The sequence below is a fragment of the Melopsittacus undulatus genome, chromosome 21 (assembly GCF_012275295.1).
Source record: "Melopsittacus undulatus isolate bMelUnd1 chromosome 21, bMelUnd1.mat.Z, whole genome shotgun sequence".
Lineage (NCBI taxonomy): Eukaryota > Metazoa > Chordata > Aves > Psittaciformes > Psittaculidae > Melopsittacus > Melopsittacus undulatus.
In genome coordinates this window covers 2,190,143-2,210,956 of record NC_047547.1, presented here as the reverse complement: position 1 = coordinate 2,210,956, position 20,814 = coordinate 2,190,143, and the positions used below count along the sequence as shown (strand labels likewise).

The 20,814-nt window shown below is 65.7% G+C and overlaps 4 protein-coding genes across 7 annotated transcripts; 3 read left to right on the top strand and 1 right to left on the bottom strand.

Moving 5' to 3' along the window:
- The first annotated feature begins 327 nt into the window (after positions 1 to 327).
- Positions 328 to 6,989, top strand: DGKA (diacylglycerol kinase alpha). The gene is given in 24 exon segments (XM_034071432.1): positions 328 to 424; positions 1,314 to 1,419; positions 1,516 to 1,592; positions 1,667 to 1,895; positions 1,971 to 2,020; positions 2,095 to 2,169; positions 2,272 to 2,343; positions 2,345 to 2,392; positions 2,525 to 2,642; positions 3,012 to 3,100; positions 3,493 to 3,612; positions 3,677 to 3,775; positions 3,850 to 3,924; positions 4,001 to 4,074; positions 4,166 to 4,240; positions 4,362 to 4,447; positions 4,514 to 4,601; positions 4,685 to 4,847; positions 5,176 to 5,240; positions 5,328 to 5,418; positions 5,876 to 6,059; positions 6,161 to 6,281; positions 6,359 to 6,419; positions 6,658 to 6,989. Coding segments are annotated over 23 exon segments (2,229 nt in total). The 5' UTR covers positions 328 to 424; positions 1,314 to 1,349; the 3' UTR covers positions 6,757 to 6,989.
- Positions 6,990 to 7,035: 46 nt separating this feature from the next.
- Positions 7,036 to 11,859, bottom strand: PMEL (premelanosome protein). Of its 3 annotated transcripts, none has more exons than XM_034071430.1 (13): positions 11,718 to 11,859; positions 11,100 to 11,216; positions 10,877 to 11,023; positions 10,428 to 10,559; positions 10,186 to 10,347; positions 9,721 to 10,092; positions 9,243 to 9,644; positions 8,975 to 9,170; positions 8,793 to 8,926; positions 8,599 to 8,692; positions 8,165 to 8,373; positions 7,679 to 7,769; positions 7,036 to 7,316 (listed from the first exon to the last, which is right to left on the bottom strand). In XM_034071430.1, the coding sequence occupies exons 1-13, from the start codon at positions 11,788 to 11,790 to the stop codon at positions 7,142 to 7,144; spliced, it is 2,304 nt and encodes a 767-aa protein (XP_033927321.1). In that variant the 5' UTR covers positions 11,791 to 11,859; the 3' UTR covers positions 7,036 to 7,141. The 3 variants fall into 3 exon arrangements, with proteins under 3 accessions (XP_033927321.1, XP_033927322.1, XP_033927320.1); XM_034071431.1 differs by having other exon boundaries at positions 8,793 to 9,170; positions 9,243 to 9,438; positions 9,511 to 9,644; XM_034071429.1 differs by having other exon boundaries at positions 8,793 to 9,170.
- A 593-nt stretch (positions 11,860 to 12,452) lies between these two features.
- Positions 12,453 to 15,076, top strand: CDK2 (cyclin dependent kinase 2). 2 transcript variants are annotated; one of them, XM_034071441.1, is made up of 7 exons: positions 12,453 to 12,735; positions 12,996 to 13,073; positions 13,352 to 13,472; positions 13,555 to 13,725; positions 13,810 to 13,914; positions 14,526 to 14,729; positions 14,817 to 15,076. In XM_034071441.1, exons 1-7 carry the CDS (start codon positions 12,620 to 12,622, stop codon positions 14,919 to 14,921), a joined length of 900 nt encoding a protein of 299 aa, XP_033927332.1. In that variant the 5' UTR covers positions 12,453 to 12,619; the 3' UTR covers positions 14,922 to 15,076. The 2 variants fall into 2 exon arrangements, with proteins under 2 accessions (XP_033927332.1, XP_033927333.1); XM_034071442.1 differs by having other exon boundaries at positions 12,454 to 12,735; positions 13,813 to 13,914.
- A 1,048-nt stretch (positions 15,077 to 16,124) lies between these two features.
- Positions 16,125 to 20,730, top strand: RAB5B (RAB5B, member RAS oncogene family). The gene is made up of 6 exons (XM_034071382.1): positions 16,125 to 16,207; positions 17,733 to 17,939; positions 18,458 to 18,609; positions 18,711 to 18,833; positions 18,918 to 19,011; positions 19,656 to 20,730. Exons 2-6 carry the CDS (start codon positions 17,777 to 17,779, stop codon positions 19,769 to 19,771), a joined length of 648 nt encoding a protein of 215 aa, XP_033927273.1. The 5' UTR covers positions 16,125 to 16,207; positions 17,733 to 17,776; the 3' UTR covers positions 19,772 to 20,730.
- The last annotated feature ends 84 nt before the right edge of the window (positions 20,731 to 20,814 follow it).

The following is a 20,814-nucleotide window of genomic DNA, read 5'->3' as shown; positions in this document are numbered from 1 at the left end:
GTCCGACCCTCCTGCACAGCCCAGCCTGGGGAGGCACCGCAGGCTTCAATCAGGTCCGACCCTCCTGCACGCAGCAGCCTGGGGAGGCACCGCAGGCTTCAATCAGGTCCGACCCTTCCGCACGGCCCAGCCTGGGGAGGCACCGCAGGCTTCAATCAGGTCCGACCCTCCTGCACGGCCCAGCCTGGGCAGGCACCGCAGGCTTCAATCAGGTCCGACCCTCCTGCACGTCCCAGCCTGGGGAGACACCGCAGGCTTCAATCAGGTCCGACCCTCCTGCACAGCCCAGCCTGGGCAGGCACCGCAGGCTTCAATCAGGTCCGACCCTCCCTCAAGCCCCAGCCTGGGGAGGCACCGCAGGCTTCAATCAGGTCCGACCCTCCTGCACGGCCCAGCCTGGGGAGGCACCGCAGGCTTCAATCAGGTCCGCCGCTCTCCGGTTGGGCTCTGGCCGCTGGGTCCTAGAGTCCGGCCGCAGGACGTGGGATCCCGGAATGGGTTGGGCCGGGCGGGATCTGCTTCCCAATATTCCAACTCCATCTCCCCTCGGGCAGGTTCAAGCCATTCCCCTTGTCCTGCTCCTCCATCCCTTGTCTCAAGCTCCTCTCCAGGTTTCCTGGAGCCCCTTCAGGCACTGGAGCTGCTCCGAGGTCTCCCCGGAGCCCTTCAGAGCCACAAGAGCTTCTAATAGGGAGCATCCAGCCCCTGCTCCTCAGGCTCAGGAGCCAGGATAGAGACCTGGTGCCGGGAGGGGGACACACACACGTCATGGGGATCCCCCCACAAGGAACCCCCCCCATGGGATGTGGCCACACGTCATGAACTGAGGCGGCCCCGGGGATTTCCGGGGGGGGGAACACGGAAGGGGGGGGCACGTGGGCAAGAGCGAGTGTGCAAAGGGGGGGTGAGTGTGAAGGGGGGGGTGCACGGGGAACCCCCCCCCCCGTTGATAGAATGGGGATCCCTCCCCCCCGCACCCCCGTTTCCGTCTTCCCCCGCCCGCCCCGGTGCCGCCCCGTCGGGCCGTGACGTCACTCACGGGGACGTCCCGGAACCAACGGCTGGTACGGACCGAGCGTGGGGCCGGAGGGGGGGGGCACCGGGATGAGGGGGGTTCACCGGGATGAAGGGGGGGATTGGGTTTGGGGACCCCCCTCAAGTGCTGCCACCCGTCCCTTCGGGGTTCGAAGTTCACGTGTGTCGTTGGCATGTTTGCATGACGGTGGCATGGAGACGTGATGGGGGGAAGGGGTTGGGAGGGGTGGAAAAGGGGCGAACGCCCCCAGCACTCCCCTTTTTCCCTCTTGCCATAGGACACAGGAGAACACGCAGGAACACGCGTGTGAGGCATGGAGGAGACACGGGAATGGGCGACCCTCAGCCCGCAGGAGTTCGCCCAGCTCCAGAAGTACATGGACTGTGAGTGATGGGGGGGCCATGGACACGGGTGCACACGCGTGTGAGGGGGCTGGGCTGGCTCCACACGCGTGTGCACGCACATGGTCCCCCCATCAGACAGCAGCAGGAGGGTGCAGGATGTGCTGCAGCAGTTCTATGGCACCGGAGCCCTGGAGCAGCACCAAGGGGGCGAGGTGAGGCTCGGAGGGGGGGTCCCTATGCCCGAGCTGCACCCGGGACCCCCCCAACCTGCCTCTGCCCCCCCCAGTGCCTGGATCTCGCCGGGTTCCGGCTCTTCCTGCGCTCGTACCTGGAGCTGGACCCTCCGGAGCCGCTCTGCAGGCGCCTCTTTGCCTCCTTCCAGAGCGGGGGGGGCCCGGGGGGGTCCCCGCAGGCCGGGGGGGGGGTCCCCGCAGGCAGCAGCCTGGTCTCCATCAGTGATGTCTCCTGTTACTTCTCGCTGCTGGAGGGGGGCCGCCCTGAGGACAAGCTGGAGTGTGAGTGGGGGGGCCTGGGGGGGTCCCCAATGTCCGGCTTAAGGGGGGGGGTCTCACCTCGTTGTCCCCCCACAGTCACCTTCAAGCTCTATGACAAGGATGGGAATGGGCTCCTGGACAGCTCGGTGAGTGCTGCGGGGGGGGGGGGGCTAAAGGGGGTAGGGGTGCTGGGACCCCCCCCACTGATGCTGGTACCCAGGAGGTGGAGCGGATCATCACACAGATGATGCGGGTGGCCCAGTACTTGGACTGGGATGTGACGGAGCTGGAGCCGGTGAGTGGGGCCGGGGGGAGGATCACACACACATGGGGGTGTTGGGGGGTGTTCCCCCCTCGTGGACACCCCAAAACCTCTGTGTGCACCCCCCCCACTCAGATCCTGCAGGAGATGATGCGGGAGATCGACTACGACGGCAGCGGGACCGTGTCACTGAGCGAGTGGCTGCGGGGGGGGGGTCACCAACATCCCACTGCTGGTGCTGCTGGGGCTGGACAGGGTGAGCGGGATGGGGGGAATGGGGAGGAGGAATGAGATGGGAATGGGGGGGAATGGGGAGGGCTGAGTGGGGAGAGCTTGGGGGGGTTTGGGGGTGCCTGCCCCCCCCAAAGCCCCCCATGTGTCCCCCCAGCACCTGAAGGACGAGGGGCAGCACTTGTGGCGCCTGAAGCACTTCACTCGCCCCGAGTACTGCAACGTGTGCGCGGGGCTGCTGCGGGGGCTGCGCGGGCAGGGGCTGCGCTGCTGCCGTGAGCCGGGAATGGGGCCCTGGGGATGGGGATGGAACAGGGATGGTGGCAATGGGATGGAGATGGGAATGAGATGGGGACCAAGCTGATGGTTGGACAGGGATGGGGATGTGGTGGGGACTGGGATGGTGGTCAGACAAGGACAGGGATGGGGATGGGATAGGGATCAGGACAATACAGTGGGGATGGGGACAGAAGTGGGATGGGGATGGCAGTGGGAGGGAGACAGGGGTTGGGAGGATGAAGTGGGGATGGGACAGGGATGCAGTGTTGGGAGCAGGGCAGGGGGATGCTCCAGCTCCAGCTGTTGCAGGAGGCTCCAGTTGCGGGGCTGCTCCTGGGCTGATCCCCCCCAATCCCCATTCCCAGTGTGCCGGTTCACGGTGCACGAGCGCTGTGCTCGCCATGCCCCCCAAAGCTGCATCAGCACCTACGCCAAGTCCCGCAGGGAGGCCGGGGTGAGTGTCCGGGGCCTCGTCCATGTGTCCAAGTGTCTGTCTGTGTGTCCACCCATCCGCCTGTCCATGTGGCTGTTGTCCTTCCATCCATCATCCTTCCATCATCCATTCACCATCCATCCATCCAACCATCCATCCATCATCATCATCCACCCATCCATCCATCATCCATCCATCAATCCATCCATCATCCGTCTGTCCATCATCCATCTGTCCATCCATTCCCATGTCAAGCAGTGTGTCTGTCTGTGCCTTTGTCCGTCTGTCCACACACCCCACCCCAGAGGCAGTGCAGTGGCCAAGCCCCCTGAACCCCCCATCATAGGGGTGATGCAGGGTGCCAATGGGTGCTGGGGGGCACCAGGGGGTGACACGGGGGGGGCCATGCCCAGGTCCAGGCCCACGTCTGGGTACCAGGCGGCTGCGATGCCTCCAAGTGCAGCCAATGCCAGAAGAGGATCAAGAGCTTCCAGAGCCTGACGGGGCTGCGCTGTGTGTGGTGCCACACCAAGGTGGGTGACACCGGGGGGGGGACACCCCCATGTCCCCCCCACCTCATCCCGCTCTGCCCCCCAGATCCATGAGGAATGCCAGCCCCTTGTGCCCCCCACCTGTGACTGTGGGGTCCTGCGGGACCACATCCTGCCCCCCGCCGCCATCTGCCCCGTGCTGCTGGTCAGTGGGGCTCGGGGGGGGGGGGGGGGCAGGTTGGGTCCTAGTGCCCCCCCCCATCACACGGGTGTCCCCAGGAGCGCCAGGACAGCACGACCCAGGGCGAGGGGACCCTGCAGGGCTTCAGCACCGCCGAGGGGCAACCGCTGCGGGTGAGGGGGGACCCCCCATGTCCCCACATATCCCCCCCCAATAACCCCCCCTCCATCATAACCCCCCCTCGTGCAGGTCAGCCCCGTGCCCGGCACCCACCCGCTGCTCGTCTTTGTCAACCCCAAGAGTGGGGGGAAGCAGGGGGAACGGTAAGGGGGGGTCTGGGGAGGGTGGGTTGGGGGGGGGGTTATGGGGCACCTCTTGCCCCCCCCCCCCCCAATAACTCCATTCTGCCCCCAGGGTCCTGCGCAAGCTCCAGTATCTGCTCAACCCCCGGCAGGTTTATAACCTGCTGCAGGGGGGGCCAGGCCCCGGGTGAGCCCTACAGTATCCGGACACCCCCACTGCCCTGAGCCCCCATCCTTAACCCCAGATCCATCCCTGACCCCCCCCCCCCCCCCCCCCCCATTCCCGACCCCTCTTTTCCCCATCCCAGCCTCGCCTTCTTCCGGGACGTTCCCGACTGCCGCATCCTGGTGTGTGGAGGCGACGGCACCGTGGGATGGGTCCTGGATGCCATCGGTGGGTGCTGTGTGCCCCCCCCATAACCCCCCCCTCAAACCCCCATTGACCCCCGTTCTATTGCAGACAAAGCCAACCTGCCCCATCGCCCCCCGGTGGCCGTCCTGCCCCTGGGCACCGGCAACGACCTGGCCCGATGCCTGCGCTGGGGGGGGGGGTGAGTGGGGTAAAGGGGGTGTAAGGGGGGGGGAACAGCTCAAGGACCCCCCCATCCATCCCGGTGCCCCCCCCATGTGCAGGGTACTCGGGGGAGGACCTGGGCCGGATCCTGCGGGACCTGGAGGGCAGCAGCTCCGTGCCCATGGACCGGTGGCGGGTGCAGGTCCTGCCCCAGGATGCGGCGGCTGAGGGGGACCCAGTGCCCTACGAGATCATCAACAACTACTTCTCTGTCGGGGTGGTGCGTGGGGCGGGGGGAACAGCCCCAAAACACCCTAAAAACACCCCAAAACCCTCCTCAAGACACCCTAAACCACCCCTAAAATCACCCCCAAAACCCTCCTCAGAACACCCTAAACCACCAATAAAATCACCCCCAAAACCCTCCTCAAGACACCCTAAACCACCCCTAAAATCACCCCCAAATCACTCCTTGACCACCCCTAAAACATGAAAAAATACCCCAAAACACCCCTAAAATGCCCCCAAACCCACCAAAAACACCCACCCCAAACCCACCCCTAGAACATCCCTCCCCAAGCCCAAACCCCCACATTCCCCCCCCCCAGGATGCCTCCATCGCCCATCGCTTCCATGTCATGCGGGAGAAGCACCCGGAGAAGTTCAACAGCAGGTACAGGGAACGGGGCCATCCTGTGGGGCTCCCCCATTTATTGCCCCCCCCATCCCATTCCTGCCCCCCCATCCCATTGCCCCCCAGGATGAAGAACAAACTCTGGTACCTGGAATTCGCCACCTCTGAGTCCATCTTTGCCAGCTGCAAGAGGCTCAAGGAGTGTGTGAGCGTGGAGGTGAGGGGGGGGCTTGGGGAGCGTTTTGGGGTGGTTTGGAGTGGTTTTAGGGCTTGTTTTGGGGTGTTTGGGGAATGGTTTGGTGGTGGTTTTGGAGCGTTTTGAGGGTAGATTTGGGTGGTTTTGGGTGCTTGGGGGTGGTTCTGGGGTTGGGTTTGGGGTGGTTTTCAGGCTGTTTTGGGGCTGGTTTAGGGGTGTTTCTGGGTGTTTTTGGGTGTTTGGGGATGTTTCTAGGGTTGGGTTTGGGGTGTGTTTTGGGGTGGTTTTCGGACTGTTTTGGGAGGTTTTGGGGCTGGTTTCAGGGTGTTTCTGGGTGTTTGGGGATGTTTCTGGGGTTGGGTTTGGGGTGTGTTTTGGGGTGGTTTTCGGGCTGTTTTGGGGCTGTTTTTCGGGTGTTTTTAGCAGTGTTTTTGGGGTGTTTCCCCCCCTTCCCTCGGGGTTCTGCTGCCCCCCCCAGTGCTGCGGGACCCCCCTGGAGCTCAGCTCAGCGCTGGAGGGGCTGGCGGTGCTCAACATCCCCAGCACCCACGGGGGCTCCAACCTCTGGGGCGAGACCAAGCGGGGAGCGGGGGGGGCCGGGACGGGCACCGAACCCCCCCCGGCCATCACCGACACCGAGACCCTCAAGACCTGCGTGCAGGGTACGTGGGGGTTCCCCTTTACCCTTCCTGCCCCCCCCGGCACCGTTGGGACCCCCCCGGCCCTGCCTATTTCGCTCTGTTTGTGGGGTCCCCCCCATTAGACCTGAGTGACCGGCGGCTGGAGGTGGTGGGGCTGGACGGGGTCCTGGATATGGGGCAGATCTATGCGGGGCTCAAGAGCGCTGGGAAGCGGCTGGCGACGTGCACGGAGCTCACCCTGAGGTCAGTGGGGCCGGGGGGGTCCTATGGGGCCCTCCGAGGGAAGGGGGGGGGTGATGGATGTCGGGGTCTCTCCATAGGACATCGAAGGCGCTGCCCATGCAGATAGATGGAGAGCCCTGGATGCAGCCGCCCTGCACTGTACGTGGACCCCCCCCCCGGTGTGTGTGTATGGGGATGTTGTGGGGTGCCCCCCCCGTTGTGTGTGTATGGGGAGGTTGTGGGGTCCCCCCCCGTGTGTGTGTGTATGGGGAGGTTGTGGGGTCCCCCCCCGTGTGTGTGTGTATGGGGAGGTTGTGGGGTGCCCCCCCCCGTGTGTGTGTGTATGGGGAGGTTGTGGGGTGCCCCCCCCCGGACCCCCCCAGTCTTTGTCTTGCAGATCAAGATCACCCACAAGAACCAGGCGCTGATGCTCATGGCCCCCCCCTCCCGCTCCTCCGGCTTCTTCGGCATCAAGAAGGGGACCCCGGAGGCTTGAGGGGGCCGGGGGGGGGGTCAAGGACAAACCCCCTCCCCCTCAATGTGTGTCCCCCCCACACCCAGAGCCTGCGGGTGCCATAACAGGGTGTTGAGGGGCTGTGCCAGGCCCCGCATGTGTGTGCGATGGTTGGGACCCCCTATTTATTACCCCCCAACCCATTTCCCCCCCACATTTATTACCCCCCATATTCCAAGTGCCTTTCGCAGTAATAAAGCCGAAGGTGACGGGCACCGGTTGTGCCAATGGAGCCCCCCCAGACCCAAAACCAGGCGGAGGCACCGGCTGAGCTGAGCCTTTAATGGTGATGGCAGCGAGACCGGGGTCACAGCGCCCCCCCCATCGCCACCACCGTGTCCCCCCCCCAGGTCGGGGTGGGGGGGCTCTAGGCAGGGTTCCCGTGGAGCAAGGGGCTGCTCTCGCTGCTGGGGGCCCCCCCCAGGTCCCCCCCTCCCAGCGCCCGGCGCAGGAGCAGGCGCAGGGCAGAGCTGGGGGGGAGCCAGCCCCGGGGCCGGGGGGCCGGGGGGGCCGCGGGGGGCAGCGGGTGGTACTGAACACGCCTGCAGGGAAGGGTCCTGGTGTCCCCCTGGTGCCACTGTCACTGTGACCCCCCCCCTTGTGACAGTGACACCCCCATGTCACACTGACCCCCCCTTGTCACACTGACCCCCCCTTGTGACACTGACCCCCCCCATGCCATGGTGTCCACCCCATGCTCCATGTCCTTCCCTTGCCATCAGCCCATGCCATGGTGCCCCCCCGTGCCATGCATCCCACTACCCCCCATGTGCTCCCACACTGTCACCCCCCATGTGTGTGTCCCCCATGCCGCGGTGCCCCCATTCCAGAGCCCCTCCCCTATGCAGTGCCCCCCATGGTGCCCCCCCCCCATGGTGTCCCCCATGGTGCCCCCCATGCTCACTGGTAGGCGCAGGCCGCTGTGCCCAGGGCAGCCCCGATGAGCACCAGCCCCACAACGATGAGTGTGGTCGTACCGGCAGCTGAGGCAGAGCCTGTGGAGGGAGGCCCCTCAGCACCCCCATCCCATCGGATCCCCCCTGACCCCACTGCATCCCCCCCATCCCACCGGATCTCCCTCCTAATCCCACGGGATTCCCCTCTCCCCCTCCCACCAGATTTCCATCCCAACACTACCGGATCCCCCACTTTCCTCCCTCTTTACAACCAGAACTCCCCCCAGTCCCACTATTCTGCCCCCCCTCCCATTCCCACCGCATCCCCCCATTCCCACTGCATCCCCCCTCATCCCACTGCATCCCATCCCACCGCATCCCCCTTCATTCCCACCGCATCCCCCCCCATCCCATCCCACCACATCTCCCCCCATTCCCAACGCATCCCCCCCCCACCGCATCCCCTCCCATCCCACCCGATCCCCCCCTCCCACCTCCACGCCCCACGCTGAGCCGGGTGCTGGCCACGGCCAGGCTGCCTGCGGCTGCCAGGGACACGTTGAGGCAGAAGAGGCCGGAGCCGTTGAAGTCCTGGCGCAGGAGGAGCTGACACCCGGGTCCCGGTTCCACGGCCGAGCACGTCTGAGCCGCCGCCTCCCGGCACTCGGCGTCCGCCACCACCGTGCAGACCTGCTCGGGGCGGCTGCGGGCGAGGGTCAGACCCTGCCGGGCCCTGCTCCCGGCACCATCCCGGCCCTGCCCCCATCCCAGCCCCGTCCCCATCCCAGCCCCTGCCGGATCCTGCTCCCGACCCCGACCCCATCCCAGCCCCATCCCCGTCCCGGTCCTGGTCCCGTCCCCATCCCAGCCCCTGCCGGACCCTGCTCCATCCCTATCCCGTCCCGGTCCCGTCCCCGCCGGCCCTCACCTCCCCTCGCACGTCACCATCAGCTCCACGCTGCTCTCGCCGCCCTCTGCCGCCACCGGCACCACCTGCACGATGGAGACGCTCTCGATGCCCTCTGCAATGGATGTGGGGTCAGGGCAGGAGCGGATCCCCCCCCCCCCCCCCCCCGCATGTCCGGTCCCCACCGGGACCCCCCCGTCCCGTCCCGCACTCACGGACGATGTCCAGCTGCGTGGAGAAGGTGCCATAGCGGTACAGGATGCAGCCGGTGCCTTCGGCGGCCGGTGCCTGGCGCTTCACCAGCACCAGCGGCGCGGCTGTGGCTGCAGCTGTGGCTGCAGCTGTGGCTGCAGCTGTGGCTCCAGCTGTGGCTGCAGCTGTGGCTGCAGCTGTGGCTCCAGCTGTGGCTCCAGCTGTGGCAGCATCTGTGGCTGTATCCATGGCTGCATCCGTTGATGCAGCCATGGGCACAGATGTTGCTCCATCCGTGGCTCCAGCCGTGGCTCCATCCGTGGCTCCAGCTGTGGCTCCATCTGTGGCTCCAGCCGTGGCTCCATCCGTGGCTCCAGCCATGGATACAGCCATGGCTGTGTCTGCAGGAGAAGCCAACGTTAAGGAAGAGGCAGAAGGACCTGGGGACCCCCCCAGGACCCCCCAGTACCCACCTGTAGCCACCATTCCCTCTGTGTCTACAGCTACAGTGACCAGAGCATCTGCAGCTGGGGCCACCGAGGTGGGGAGCAGGGGGACCATGGACACAGCAGCGGCAGCAGGACCAGTGCCTGCGGCAGCAGCTGCTGGGGTGCTGAGTGCCACGAGGGTGGGCTCAGTGACAGCAGCATCCAAGGCATCAGTGATGACTGTGTCCAGGGCATCAGTGACAACAGGGTCCAAGGCATCAGTGATGACAGTGTCCAGGGCATCAGTGATGACAGTGTCCAGGGCATCAGTGACAACAGGGTCCAAGGCCCCAGTGATGGTTGGATCCAACGGCACAGTAACAGCGGTGTCCGAGGGCACAGTGACGGCCGCCGATCCCCCCGTGGGTGAGCCAGATGCCGCCGGCGCTAAGGGCAGAGAGTGACAATGGGGAGAGCCCCCCTGCTACCCACGGGGCCGGGCTGGGCTCTGGTGCCCCCTTACCGGTGCTGGGCACCCCCGGTGTGCTCCCTGGGGGCTGTGTGGGTGCCGCTGTGGGTGAGGTGCCGGTGGTGGGGCCCACGACGGGCGCGGCGGAGGTGCCGCAGGGGCTGAGGGGGATGGCTGCCTGCAGCACCATGCGGGCGGCGAAGGAGCCGGTCTCCAGGTACGTGTGGGTGACGGTGGCGCTGCGGGAGATGAGGGTCCCGCTGCCGTCCCCGAAGTCCCACGAGTAGGAGATGTCGGCGTCGCGCAGGAAGCGGCTGGGGTCGTGCAGCCGCACGGTGAAGGACACCGCGCGGTTCCGCACGTAGCGCCCGGCGCCGTCCGCGGCACCCGGCACCTGCGCCACGTCCACCGCGAACGGGACCTGGTCTGGGGGGGGGACACAGAGGTGGGGTCACCATCAGCTCATCCGCACTCATTGGGGTCCCATCCCCGTCCCCATTGGGGGTCACCGGTACCCACCGGTGATGCTGAACTGGGAGCTGGCGCGGCCAATGGGGATGAACTTCTGGCGGCCGCGGTAGTGGTAGACAACAACCTCCATGGTGTAGGAGCCCAGGGGCACCCCGGCCGTGCCCACCGTCAGCTGGGACGTGGCTCCATCCACAACCTGCCAGTAGCGCCCTATGGGATGGGATGGGGGGTCAGGATGGGCCTCAGGACCCCTCAGTGGGTGCTCTGGGGGGGGTGGTTGGGGGTCTCACCCCACGTCCACCACACGTAGACGAATCTCCCGCGCTTGCCGCCGGTGGGGAACGGGCGCCCGTCGGGGAAGACGCCGTTGGCTTCATCCGGGGGGTCCGGGAACACCGGATCCCCGCGGGCCACGCGGGTGCCTGCGGGAGCAGAGGGGATGGTTATGGGGGACGGGGTTAGGGGAGGTTTTGGGGTGGTTCTGGGGAGGATTTGGGGAGGTTTTGGGGGGTCCTGGATTTGGGGTTATTTTGGTGGGGTTTGGGATGTATTGGGGTGCTTCTGGGGTGTTTCCGGGCTGTTTCAGGGCTGTTTTGGGGGTATTTTGGGGGTGTTTTGGGGATATTTTTGGGGTGATTTTGGGGGTGTTTCAGGGGTGTTTTGAGGGTGTTCTTGGGGTGTTTCAGGGGTGTTTTTGGGGTGTTTTGGGGGTGTTCTGTGTCCTCTGCTGGGTGCCGACCGTTGACGGTGCAGTTCTGGCTCCAGACCACGCTGCCGTCGGGCAGCAGCTCCTGGGTGCTGGGCAGGCGCAGGGCGATGGAGAACGTGGCGTCGGCGCCCGCCATGGTGGGAGCATCGTTGCTGATGTCGAAGGTGACGTCCCCACCTGCCAGGGACCGGGACAGGGATTGGGGCTCAGGCGCAGCCCTGGGCCCGGCTCCATCGCCCGCTCCGGTACCCACCTCTCCAGCAGTCCGGCTGCACCGCGGCCCCCTCCTGCCAGGGCCGGTACCGCTGCGGATCCCAGCTCCGGAACGGTGCCGGGCGCCCGCTCCAGGACCGGCTCCGGCCTCCGGCTCCTGCGGGGCCAAGGGGTGAGGGCGGCACCATTGTGGGACCCCCCCCCCCCCGGCACCGCGTGATGGGCCACGAGTGGGGCAAAGCCCATCACATGGCACCGAGCGCTGCCCAAAGCCTCTTCATGTGACTCTCAGCTGAGCCGGCGCCGAGGGATGGGGGGAGCTGAGCCCCCCCCGTGCCCCACAGCCATTGATGGATGATGGCAGCACGGATGTGTCCCCCATAGGGACCCCCAAACCCTATTCCCAAAGGGATGCAGGTTCCCCCCCATGTCCTGCAGAGCATTGGGGACCCCACAATGACCCCCCCCAATGGCCCCCAAAGGGATTATCGGGATCTAATCCTGCTCCCACTCCCAGCCCCGGGGTGCTTGGATGCTGTGAGCCCCGTCCTTGGCCAGAACCATCCTCATGGCTCCATTGCCAGGCTAGGGGTGCACCCCCCCTCCCGTTAAGCAGCCCCCCATCAATGACCCCCCCCCCCCATTGAACCCCACTTACTCCTCTGAGCCACAGCCAGGACCAGGAGGGTCCCCAGCACCGCGGTCACCCCAAGCACCCGCATGGTCCTCATGTCCCCCCGCAATGGGCACCGCCGGGGCTCAGCAGCGGGGCCGGGGGTTATGAAGGGGCCCTCATTTGCATAAACCCCACCCCAAAAGGTGGGGAAAGGGGGGGGGGACCCCAGGGAGCTCCCCCCCAACCCCCCCCTCGTGTTACGTGGGGGACACGTGCGAGCACGCGTGGTCAGCCCCGGTCACATGCTCCGGCTGTGCCCTGGGGGGGCTTGGGGGGGCCGTGGGGTGCTTTGGGGGCACAGAATCACCCCCAGATAATGGGGGGGGGATAGGGGCTGCTGCCCCCCAGCATCCTCATGATGGTCCCATGGCCGTGGGACTGGCTTGGACACACAATGGGGCTCCCCCATGACCCACAGTCCCCATTATTGAGGGGGCTCAGATCCCGGTGGCTCCCCCCAATTTATGTGGGACCCTTAAAGCCCTCAAACCCCCCCCTATAGTGATGCCGGACCCCTCGATGACTCATCCGGTACCTCTGCCCCCCCCCCCCCCCCCCCCCAGTGGTCCCGCCCGGAGCCCGTTCCCAGCTCCCCTCTCCGGGACCGCATTGCCCCTTTAACAATTCTCCCGCGCCGCCATGACGTCACGGGGAGCCTGGCCAATGGGAGCGCGGCCGGCGGCAGGCGGGAAGCGTGCGCGAGGGGCGGGGCCGGGAGCGGGACCCGCCGAAACATTGTTCCGTGGCCGGGGGGGGGGAGCGGCGGCTGCGACCGTCCCATAGGGATCAACGGGGGCCCCATAGCGGAGCCGCAGGCCCCATACACCCCATAGGGACCCATAGGGACCTATAGGGACCCATAGGGGACCCAGAGGTGCCCCCCCATGGAGAACTTCCAGAAGGTGGAGAAGATCGGGGAGGGCACGTACGGGGTCGTCTATAAGGCCCGGAACAAAGTGACGGGGGAGGTGGTGGCGCTCAAGAAGATCCGGTTGGATACGTGAGTGGGGGTCAATGGGGATGGGGGGGTCAATGGGGATGGGGGGGTCAATGGGGATGGGGGGGTCAATGGGGATGGGAGGGGTCTGTGGGGATGGGGGAGGTTGCTATGGGGATGGGGGTTCTATGGGGATGGGGGTTCTATGGGGATGAGGGGGTCCTGGGGGGTCAACAGGGTTGGGGGGTGCAATGGGGATGAGAGTGCTATGGGGGGTGTCCATGGGGATGGGGTTCAGCTGCTTTGTGCCCGCCCCATCCCAGTGAGACCGAGGGGGTCCCCAGCACCGCGATCCGGGAGATCTCACTGCTCAAGGAGCTCAATCACCCCAACATTGTCAAGTGAGTGATGGGGGGCGCCCCATAAAGGATGGGGTGGGGGGGGGGGGTGGGGGTGGCTTGGGTGTAGTTGGAAGCTGTGGGGAGATGGGGGGGACGAGTGTGGGTCTTGGGGGGGCATCCATGGAGCTGGTAGGGAGACACACATGGGGGACGACAACACTTATAGGGCTAAGGAGGGGCTGTTTGCAGGCCTGGGGGGGAACACTTATAGGGCTATGGAGTGTGGCCCCCCCCATGGCCATGGGGCACCCCACGCCTGCGCCGCTCCCCCCCTGCAGGCTGCTGGATGTGATCCACACGGAGAACAAGCTCTACCTGGTCTTCGAGTTCCTGCACCAGGACCTCAAGAAGTTCATGGACTCCTCATCCCTCAGCGGCATCGCGCTGCCCCTCATCAAGGTGTGGGGCACACACACACCCCACGATGTGGGGCAGGGGGGTTCACCCCACATCCCTATTGACCCCCTCGTTGTCCCCATAGAGTTACCTGTTCCAGCTGCTGCAGGGCTTGGCCTTCTGCCACGCTCACCGGGTGCTGCACCGCGACCTCAAGCCCCAGAACCTGCTCATCAACACCGATGGTGCCATCAAACTGGCTGACTTCGGCCTGGCCCGCGCCTTCGGGGTGCCCGTGCGCACCTACACCCATGAGGTAGGCATGGGGGGGGGCTGCCATAGGGACCCCCCCATGGCAGGGCCGGCAGGGACCCGGTGCCCATCATGTGTCCCCTTGCGGCAGGTGGTGACCCTCTGGTACCGCGCGCCCGAGATCCTCCTGGGCTGCAAGTACTACTCAACTGCAGTGGACATCTGGAGCCTGGGCTGCATCTTTGCGGAGATGGTGGGTGATGGATGGGACCCCCCCATGGGACCCCCGGCATCTGTGGGGTGGGTTCTGCCCATCCCATTGTGGGGCTGGGATCGGAGGGGCTTTGGGGGTGGTTTTGGGGTCCCAAGGATGCCCCAGCATCCGTGGGGTGGGTTCTGTTCATTCCATCCCATCCCATTTGCACCAGTGGTTCCTTGATGGGTCTGGGATCAAAGGGGCTTTGTGGGTGCCATTGGGGTCTCAGGGGTGTCCCCAGCATCTGTGGGGTGAGTTCCTCCCATTGTATCCCATCACATTGACACCAGTGCCTCCCTGATGGAGCTGGGATCAAAGGGGCTTTGTGGCTGCCATTGGGGTCTAAGGGGCGCCCCCGGGATCTATGGGGTGCGTTCATCCCATCCCATCATGGAGCTGGGATCAAAGGCATTTCATGGCTGTCATGTGATCCACTCCCGCGGGGTGCCCATCACGTGTCCAACCGCATCCCCCATTGACCCGCAGCTGCCTGTACCACCATCCCAGCACGGGGGGGGTGGGGGTGGAGGTCACGAGGCGCCGGTGTGACCCCATTGGATCCCACGGGATGGGGATGGGGCTGACCCCATGGATCCCGTTGGGCACAGATCACCCGACGCGCGCTCTTCCCGGGGGACTCGGAGATCGATCAGCTCTTCCGCATCTTCCGCACGCTGGGAACACCGGATGAGGCTGCCTGGCCGGGGGTCACCGCCATGCCCGACTACAAACCCACCTTCCCCAAGTGGGCCCGCCAGGACTTCACCAAGGTGGTGCCCCCCCTCGAGGAGGAGGGGCGCAAGCTCCTAGCGGTGAGAAGGGGGGGTCCCCATTGCATGGGGGGGGGGGATATAATGGGGACCCCCCCTTTAATCCCCCCTTTATCTCCCCCCCCCCAGCAAATGCTGCACTATGACCCCAACAAGCGGATCTCGGCCAAGGCGGCGCTGGGACACCCCTTCTTCCGCGATGTCACCCGCACCGTCCCCCACCTGCGCCTCTGAGTGGTGTGCACCGGGTGGGACCATGGGGTGAATGGGGGGGGTATGGGGCTGCCCTCCCCATAGGAGCCTCCATGGTGCATCACTGGGATGCAGCTGTAGCCCCCTCCCCCCTCTGGGGGTCTTAATATGGGGGGGACCCCCCCCCCCAACCTGGACTTGTGGCACTTGCAAAGGGGGGGCCTGCAAGCAGCATTGGGTATGGGGGGGGAGCATCTTCATCCCCATCCCTGTCCTCCTCCTCACCTTGGGGCTGGGGGGGGGCTCATGTGTGCCCCCCCCCAGCACCCCACTGCCCTGTTCGGGGTCCTGGTGCCCCCCCCCCCCCCCGCCCCCTTTTCTGTGTGACTTTTGTAACTTTGCAGTTTTGTAGCTAACTTCAGACTCTGTGTGCAGTGGGGGGGGCACCCATCGGACCCCCCCCGGGCCGCTCCATCGGTGTCCCCACCCCCACCGTGGGCTGTTCCCCCATCCCCGGAGCGCTATGGGTGCCCCCGCGTCCCTACATGGGCCCAAATCCCCCCCCATGGGGCGGTGCATGGCAGCGTCCGGCCCCGCCCACCGCGGTGAGGCCCCGCCCCCGCCACACCCACCAATTGGCCCCTCCCGCTTGCGCTCTCCTGCGCTCCTATTGGCTGAGCCCCGCCCCGCCCTGGAATGGGGTGGGTGGAGCCAGAGAGGACACAGCCCGCCCTGCCTCTGTCAATCAAGGGAAGCGCCTCTTGTGATTGGCTGCGTGCCCCGTAACGTCATCGCGCCGCTGGCCTCGGGTTGGCTGCGCTGTGCTCCTGCTCCGGCTCCCCGCGTCCCCATTGGCCCTTGCGGTGGCGGCGCTCCGCCCCCTGAGGTCACCTTATTTGTTGCTGGTGCCACCCACCTGCTCCGTTCCGCCTCCTCCCATTGGCTCCACGCCCTGACACTCACCCCATGCTCCCGCCTCCTTCACCCCCATCCCGTCCTTCCATTGGCCGGCCGCTCTCCTCGCTCCCATTGGCTATCCCGCTGCCCATCCGCTCTATCTCCCTCTCCCATTGGCTTCCCTGCGCGGAGCAGCGCGCTGACGCGCTCCCCTTCCTCTCCCATTGGTCTCCTTACGCGGGGCGGTGCCATGACGCGCTCCCCCTTGCCTCCTATTGGTGCAGCCGAGCGGTAGGGGCGTGTCCTCCGCTCCGCTGCCCGCACCTGATTGGTTGAGCCGCGCCTTCGTCCCGCCCGCGGCAGGAGGGGTTGGCTGAGCCGCTGTTTGTGAGCTCCGGGGCCGCGACGGGAGGGCCGGGCCGGGCGCTGAGGTACCGGGGGGGGCACCGGGGACACCGGCACCGGGGGGGGGGGGGGGGGGCACCGGGGGCACCGGCACCGGGGGGGGGGGGCACCGGGGGCACCGGCACCGGGGGGGAGGCACGGGAGCTCCGGTGCCTCGGGCTGGGGGCGCTGCGGGACCGGGACCTGTCCCCAACCCCCCCCGCAGCGGGAGGATCCATTCCGGGGCACCGGGGGGGGTTCCGGAGCCGAGGCCTTCATTGAACCCAATGGGGAGGCCTCGGTGGCTCCGGTTTGCTCCGGGGGCTCCCCCGGTACCGGGCATAGGAGCGGTGTTAGCGGCAATGGGAAAGCCGCTTGTCCGGGGGGGAAGCGGTGACGCCGTGACCCGGTGCCACCGGGATCCCGTTGGGAAGAGGTGGGATGATCCATGCGGCCCTCCCGGGAATGCTGAGCCCGGGGATGGGGTGTCCCAAAGCTCAGGTTGGGGTGACTGCAGCTCCTTAATCCCGATGGGATCCGTGGGCATGGAGCCATTGGGATGCATTGAGGGGTGGATGGGAGGAGGCAGCTCCCACCTCGCCAGTGAGGGTCTGGATCCGTGTGATTCCAGAGGGCTGGAAAAGTGCTGTGGGGCTGTGCCAGTGGCAGTGTCCGTTCCCGTTCCCATCCCAGGCCTGGCAGATGTTCCCGTAGGAACAGCCTGGGATCCCTTCCGGGAGGTTGGGATCTGGTGTTGGAGATCCGGTGGATGGGGGATGATGTGGATGGGGCTGAGCCCGGGATCATCCTGGGAGGGAGGGAAGGATCCGGCCCCTTCCCTGGAGGTGGGATCAGCCTTGGAGAGGTGAATCCGTTCCCAGAGCGGGTTCCGGAGCTGCCCCTCGATGGGCACCGGGACGGGGCAGGCGCTCCCGGTGCGGTGCCGCTTGGAGCCGGGATGCTCCTGGTGCCGTTCCCTGCATCCCGCAGCCCCCAATGGACACCGGGACCGGGGTGATCCCGACCCTCATCCGTGGGTTCCCGAGCAGGATTCCAGCTGTGCTGTGCGTGAGGGGGAATCCCGATGGATCCGGGGATGGTCCATGCTGGTGCCGGGGTCAGGAGGGTTCCCTGCCGGGTTAGAGCAGCCCCTTGAGGCGGATGGGGAAGGGGAACCGGCAGCCTCCGAGTGCCCGCTTGGTTCTGGCCTTATCCGGTGCTCCCAAAGCTCTGCTCCAACCGGAATGTTACGAGCGAGATCATTCCCAATGGACCCTCCCCCCCCCATCTGCTTCCTCCTCCTTCCCTTGGGAAGCTGCAGCATTCCTGGTGCCCGAGCACAAACCAGGGGTACCCCCCCCCCCATTCCAGCGCTGAGGAATGCTGGGGCAGAGCCGGGAGCTGTTCCCATCCCTCTCCTCCCGTGCCCGGGAGCGCTGCTGACTCACTCCCAGGCTCCCTTCCTGCCTCCTGGATCCGCTCCCATCGACCCCGTTGGAAATGGAGGAGCCTCGGGGGGGGGGGGGGGGGGGGCAGAGATCCCGGATCCCGACGGCTCTTCCCTCCGTGCAGGAGGAGCGAGCGGACACCCCGCGGCATTCCCAGTGAGCGGGGCCATGAGCAGCCGAGGCGCAGCCAGGCCGAACGGGCAGTCCCAAGCTGGGAAGATCTGTCAGTTCAAACTGGTGCTGCTGGGGGAGTCGGCAGTGGGTAAATCCAGCCTGGTGCTGCGCTTCGTCAAGGGCCAGTTCCACGAGTACCAGGAGAGCACCATCGGAGGTGAGGCGGGATCCTGGTCCCAGCTCCCGTCCCATAGGAGCCTGAGCCCCTGCACCCAGCTCTGGTGGGGTTTGGGATGCAGGGAGAACTGGGGTTGGGTTTGGGGTGCAGGGGTTGCTCTGGTTGGGTTTGGGATGCAGGGAGAACTGGGGTTGGGGTGCAGGGGATGCTCTGGTTGGGTTTGGGATTCAGAGGATGCTCTGGTGGGTTGAGGATGCAGGGGATGCTCTGGTTTGGTTTGGGATGCAGGGAGAACTGTGGTTGGGTTTGGGATGCAGGGGATGCTCTGGTTTGGTTTGGGATTCAGGGGATGCTGTGGTTGTGTTGAGGATGCAGGGGATGCTCTGGTGGGGTTTGGGATGCAGGGGATGCTCTGGTTGGGTTGAGGATGCAGGGGATGCTCTGGTGGGGTTTGGGATGCAGGGGATGCTCTGGTTGGGTTTGGGATGCAGGGGATGCTCTGGTGGGGTTTGGGATGACTGGGATAACGGCACTAACACCGTTACCCATCCGGACAGCGGCATTCCTCACACAATCCGTCTGCCTGGATGACACAACGGTCAAGTTCGAGATCTGGGATACAGCCGGGCAGGAACGGTACCACAGCCTGGCCCCCATGTACTACCGGGGGGCCCAGGCCGCCATCGTGGTCTATGATATCACCAACCAGGTGAGGGACCCCAGCAGGGAGCTTTGGGGGGGGGGCACTGGGGCTGTGTCCTCAATGGGGATCCCACTGGGATGAGCCCTGGATCCCATCTCTGCTCCTAGGAAACCTTTGCACGGGCCAAGACATGGGTGAAGGAGCTGCAGCGCCAGGCGAGCCCCAGCATCGTCATCGCCCTGGCCGGCAACAAAGCCGACCTGGCCAGCAAGCGCATGGTGGAGTACGAGGTGAGGGGGTGCTGGGTGCTGCCATCCATCCCCATCCCCACTGGGTGCTGCTGGAGCCTCACCCCTGCCATGGGTGCATTGCAGGAGGCTCAGGCATATGCAGATGACAACAGCCTCTTGTTCATGGAGACGTCGGCCAAGACGGCCATGAACGTCAATGACCTCTTCCTGGCCATCGGTGAGCGGTGGGAGCCGGAAGGATGCAGGCAGGATGGGATGGGATGGGATGGGATGGGGTGGGATGAGGTGGGATGGGATGGGATGGGATGGGATGGATGCTGCAGGGACAGGCTGAGCTGGGCTGGTCCAGCCTGGAGAGGGGCTTTGGATGAAGGATGGAGGGGCAGGACAAGGGGAATGGCTTCAACCGCCCAGAGGGGAGATGGGGGTGAGATCTTAGGAGGAAGTTCTTCCCTGTGAGGGTGGTGGACATGGAATGGGTTGAACAAGGAAGGTTTGGATTCCCCATCCCCGTTCAAAGCCAGGTGGATGGGGCTTGGAGCAGCTGCTCTAGTGGAAGCTGTCCCTGCCCATGGCAGGGGTTGGAACTGGATGAGTTTTGAGGTCCCTTCCAACCCAACCCATTCCATGTTTTCCAACCCAACCCATTCCATGTTTTCCAACCCAACCCATTCTATCACTTCCAACCCAACCCATTCCATGACTTCCAACCCATTCCCCCGTTCTGACACGTTGGAGCCCAGCACTGCTCATGCATCCTCTGCATCTCCCCCCTCTTTGCCTCTCAATGGGAGCCCATCCCCGTGGCCTCCCCCCCCCCCCCCGTTCTCCATCACCTCCTCTTCCTCCTTCCCCTTCCAGCCAAGAAGCTGCCAAAGAGCGATCCGCAGAGCACGAGTGGGGCCGGCGGCCGGGGCCGTGGTGTGGACCTGCACGAGCAGAGCCAGCAGCACAGGAGCCAGTGTTGTAGCAACTGAGGCGGATCCGGGACCCCTCCATCCCCCCCAGCACCCCCAGGCCCTGCCGTGCCCCTCACCGCACTCCCGGGAGCTCCGTCGGCTGCGGATTGGACTTGGGATGGGAATCCAGACTCTTCCTCACTTTGTATCATAGGCGCCCGCAGCCCCCCGAGCTCCCGCGGAGCCGGGAGCTTCCCAGCTGCGGGAATGTGGGAACGTCCGCGGGGTCTGGCACCGATTTCTGTTGGATTTCCCTTATTTTTATTATTCCCCCCCCCTCATTTTTCCTCTTCCTCCTCTTTGCTCTATGGGGAGGGAGGAAGCTGCAGCTCCCTCACTTCCTCCTATGGGTGGCCTTGACTCCCGGCTCTGGCCGGAGGATGGGAATGCTGCGGGGATGGGGCCATGAGGACCCCCCCGGCCCCGGCTCTCCCCACGGTTCCTCCCCAGCCGGTGCCGGCGTCTCCGGTTTGCACTTTAGTCACGGAAACGTCCCCTTCGGATGCACCTTGGGGGGGTTTGGGTTCACTTCGGGCCCCCCCCACTGCAGAGCCCCCGGGTTTGGCTTCTCCTGGAGCATTCCCAGCTGCAGGAATCCTCCGGAGCATTGGGATGCTCCCAGGTCCCAGCAAGCCAAAAGGGCCCCATGGAGACACCCCAATGGGGGACACCCCAGGGGCCAGCTCCTGCTCTCCCCATGGGTTCAGGCTGCGCACAGCATGGGGGGGCCCACCCTACCCGTGGCTGTGGGGCAGAGGGACCCGTCTCGTATGAAGCCCCCTATTGCAGGGGCAGATCCCCCCCCCCTCCCCAGCCCCTCAGATCAGGGCTTGGTGTTGAACCGGGGCTGGGGTCCCTGTTTCTGCCCCCTTTTTCTCCCCGTTATGCCCTGGTTTGGGGTCACGCTGCAGCTTCCCCCCCCCCCCCCCTTCCTTTCCTGATCATTCTTATTATAATTATAATGATTTTGGCTTCGAGGGAGCTCCTCCATCGCGGTTCAATAACAACCCTGAGACCCGAGCTCGGCCCCTCCTTTCCCCACGCCGTTCACGGATGTAAAC

Coding starts and splice junctions, on each gene's coding strand:
- RAB5B (XM_034071382.1), top strand. CDS start 17,777: ATGAGCAGCCGAGGCGCAGCCAGGCCGAACGGGCAGTCCCAAGCTGGG. Junction 18,834..18,917: donor AGCGCATGGTGGAGTACGAG/GTGAGGGGGTGC, acceptor GGTGCATTGCAG/GAGGCTCAGGCATATGCAGA. Junction 19,012..19,655: donor TGACCTCTTCCTGGCCATCG/GTGAGCGGTGGG, acceptor TTCCCCTTCCAG/CCAAGAAGCTGCCAAAGAGC.
- CDK2 (XM_034071441.1), top strand. CDS start 12,620: ATGGAGAACTTCCAGAAGGTGGAGAAGATCGGGGAGGGCACGTACGGG. Junction 12,736..12,995: donor AAGAAGATCCGGTTGGATAC/GTGAGTGGGGGT, acceptor GCCCCATCCCAG/TGAGACCGAGGGGGTCCCCA. Junction 14,730..14,816: donor AGGGGCGCAAGCTCCTAGCG/GTGAGAAGGGGG, acceptor CCCCCCCCCCAG/CAAATGCTGCACTATGACCC.
- PMEL (XM_034071429.1), bottom strand. CDS start 11,790: ATGAGGACCATGCGGGTGCTTGGGGTGACCGCGGTGCTGGGGACCCTC. Junction 11,217..11,717: donor CCTGGCTGTGGCTCAGAGGA/GTAAGTGGGGTT, acceptor TTGGCCCCGCAG/GAGCCGGAGGCCGGAGCCGG. Junction 7,317..7,678: donor ACAGCGGCCTGCGCCTACCA/GTGAGCATGGGG, acceptor CCTTCCCTGCAG/GCGTGTTCAGTACCACCCGC.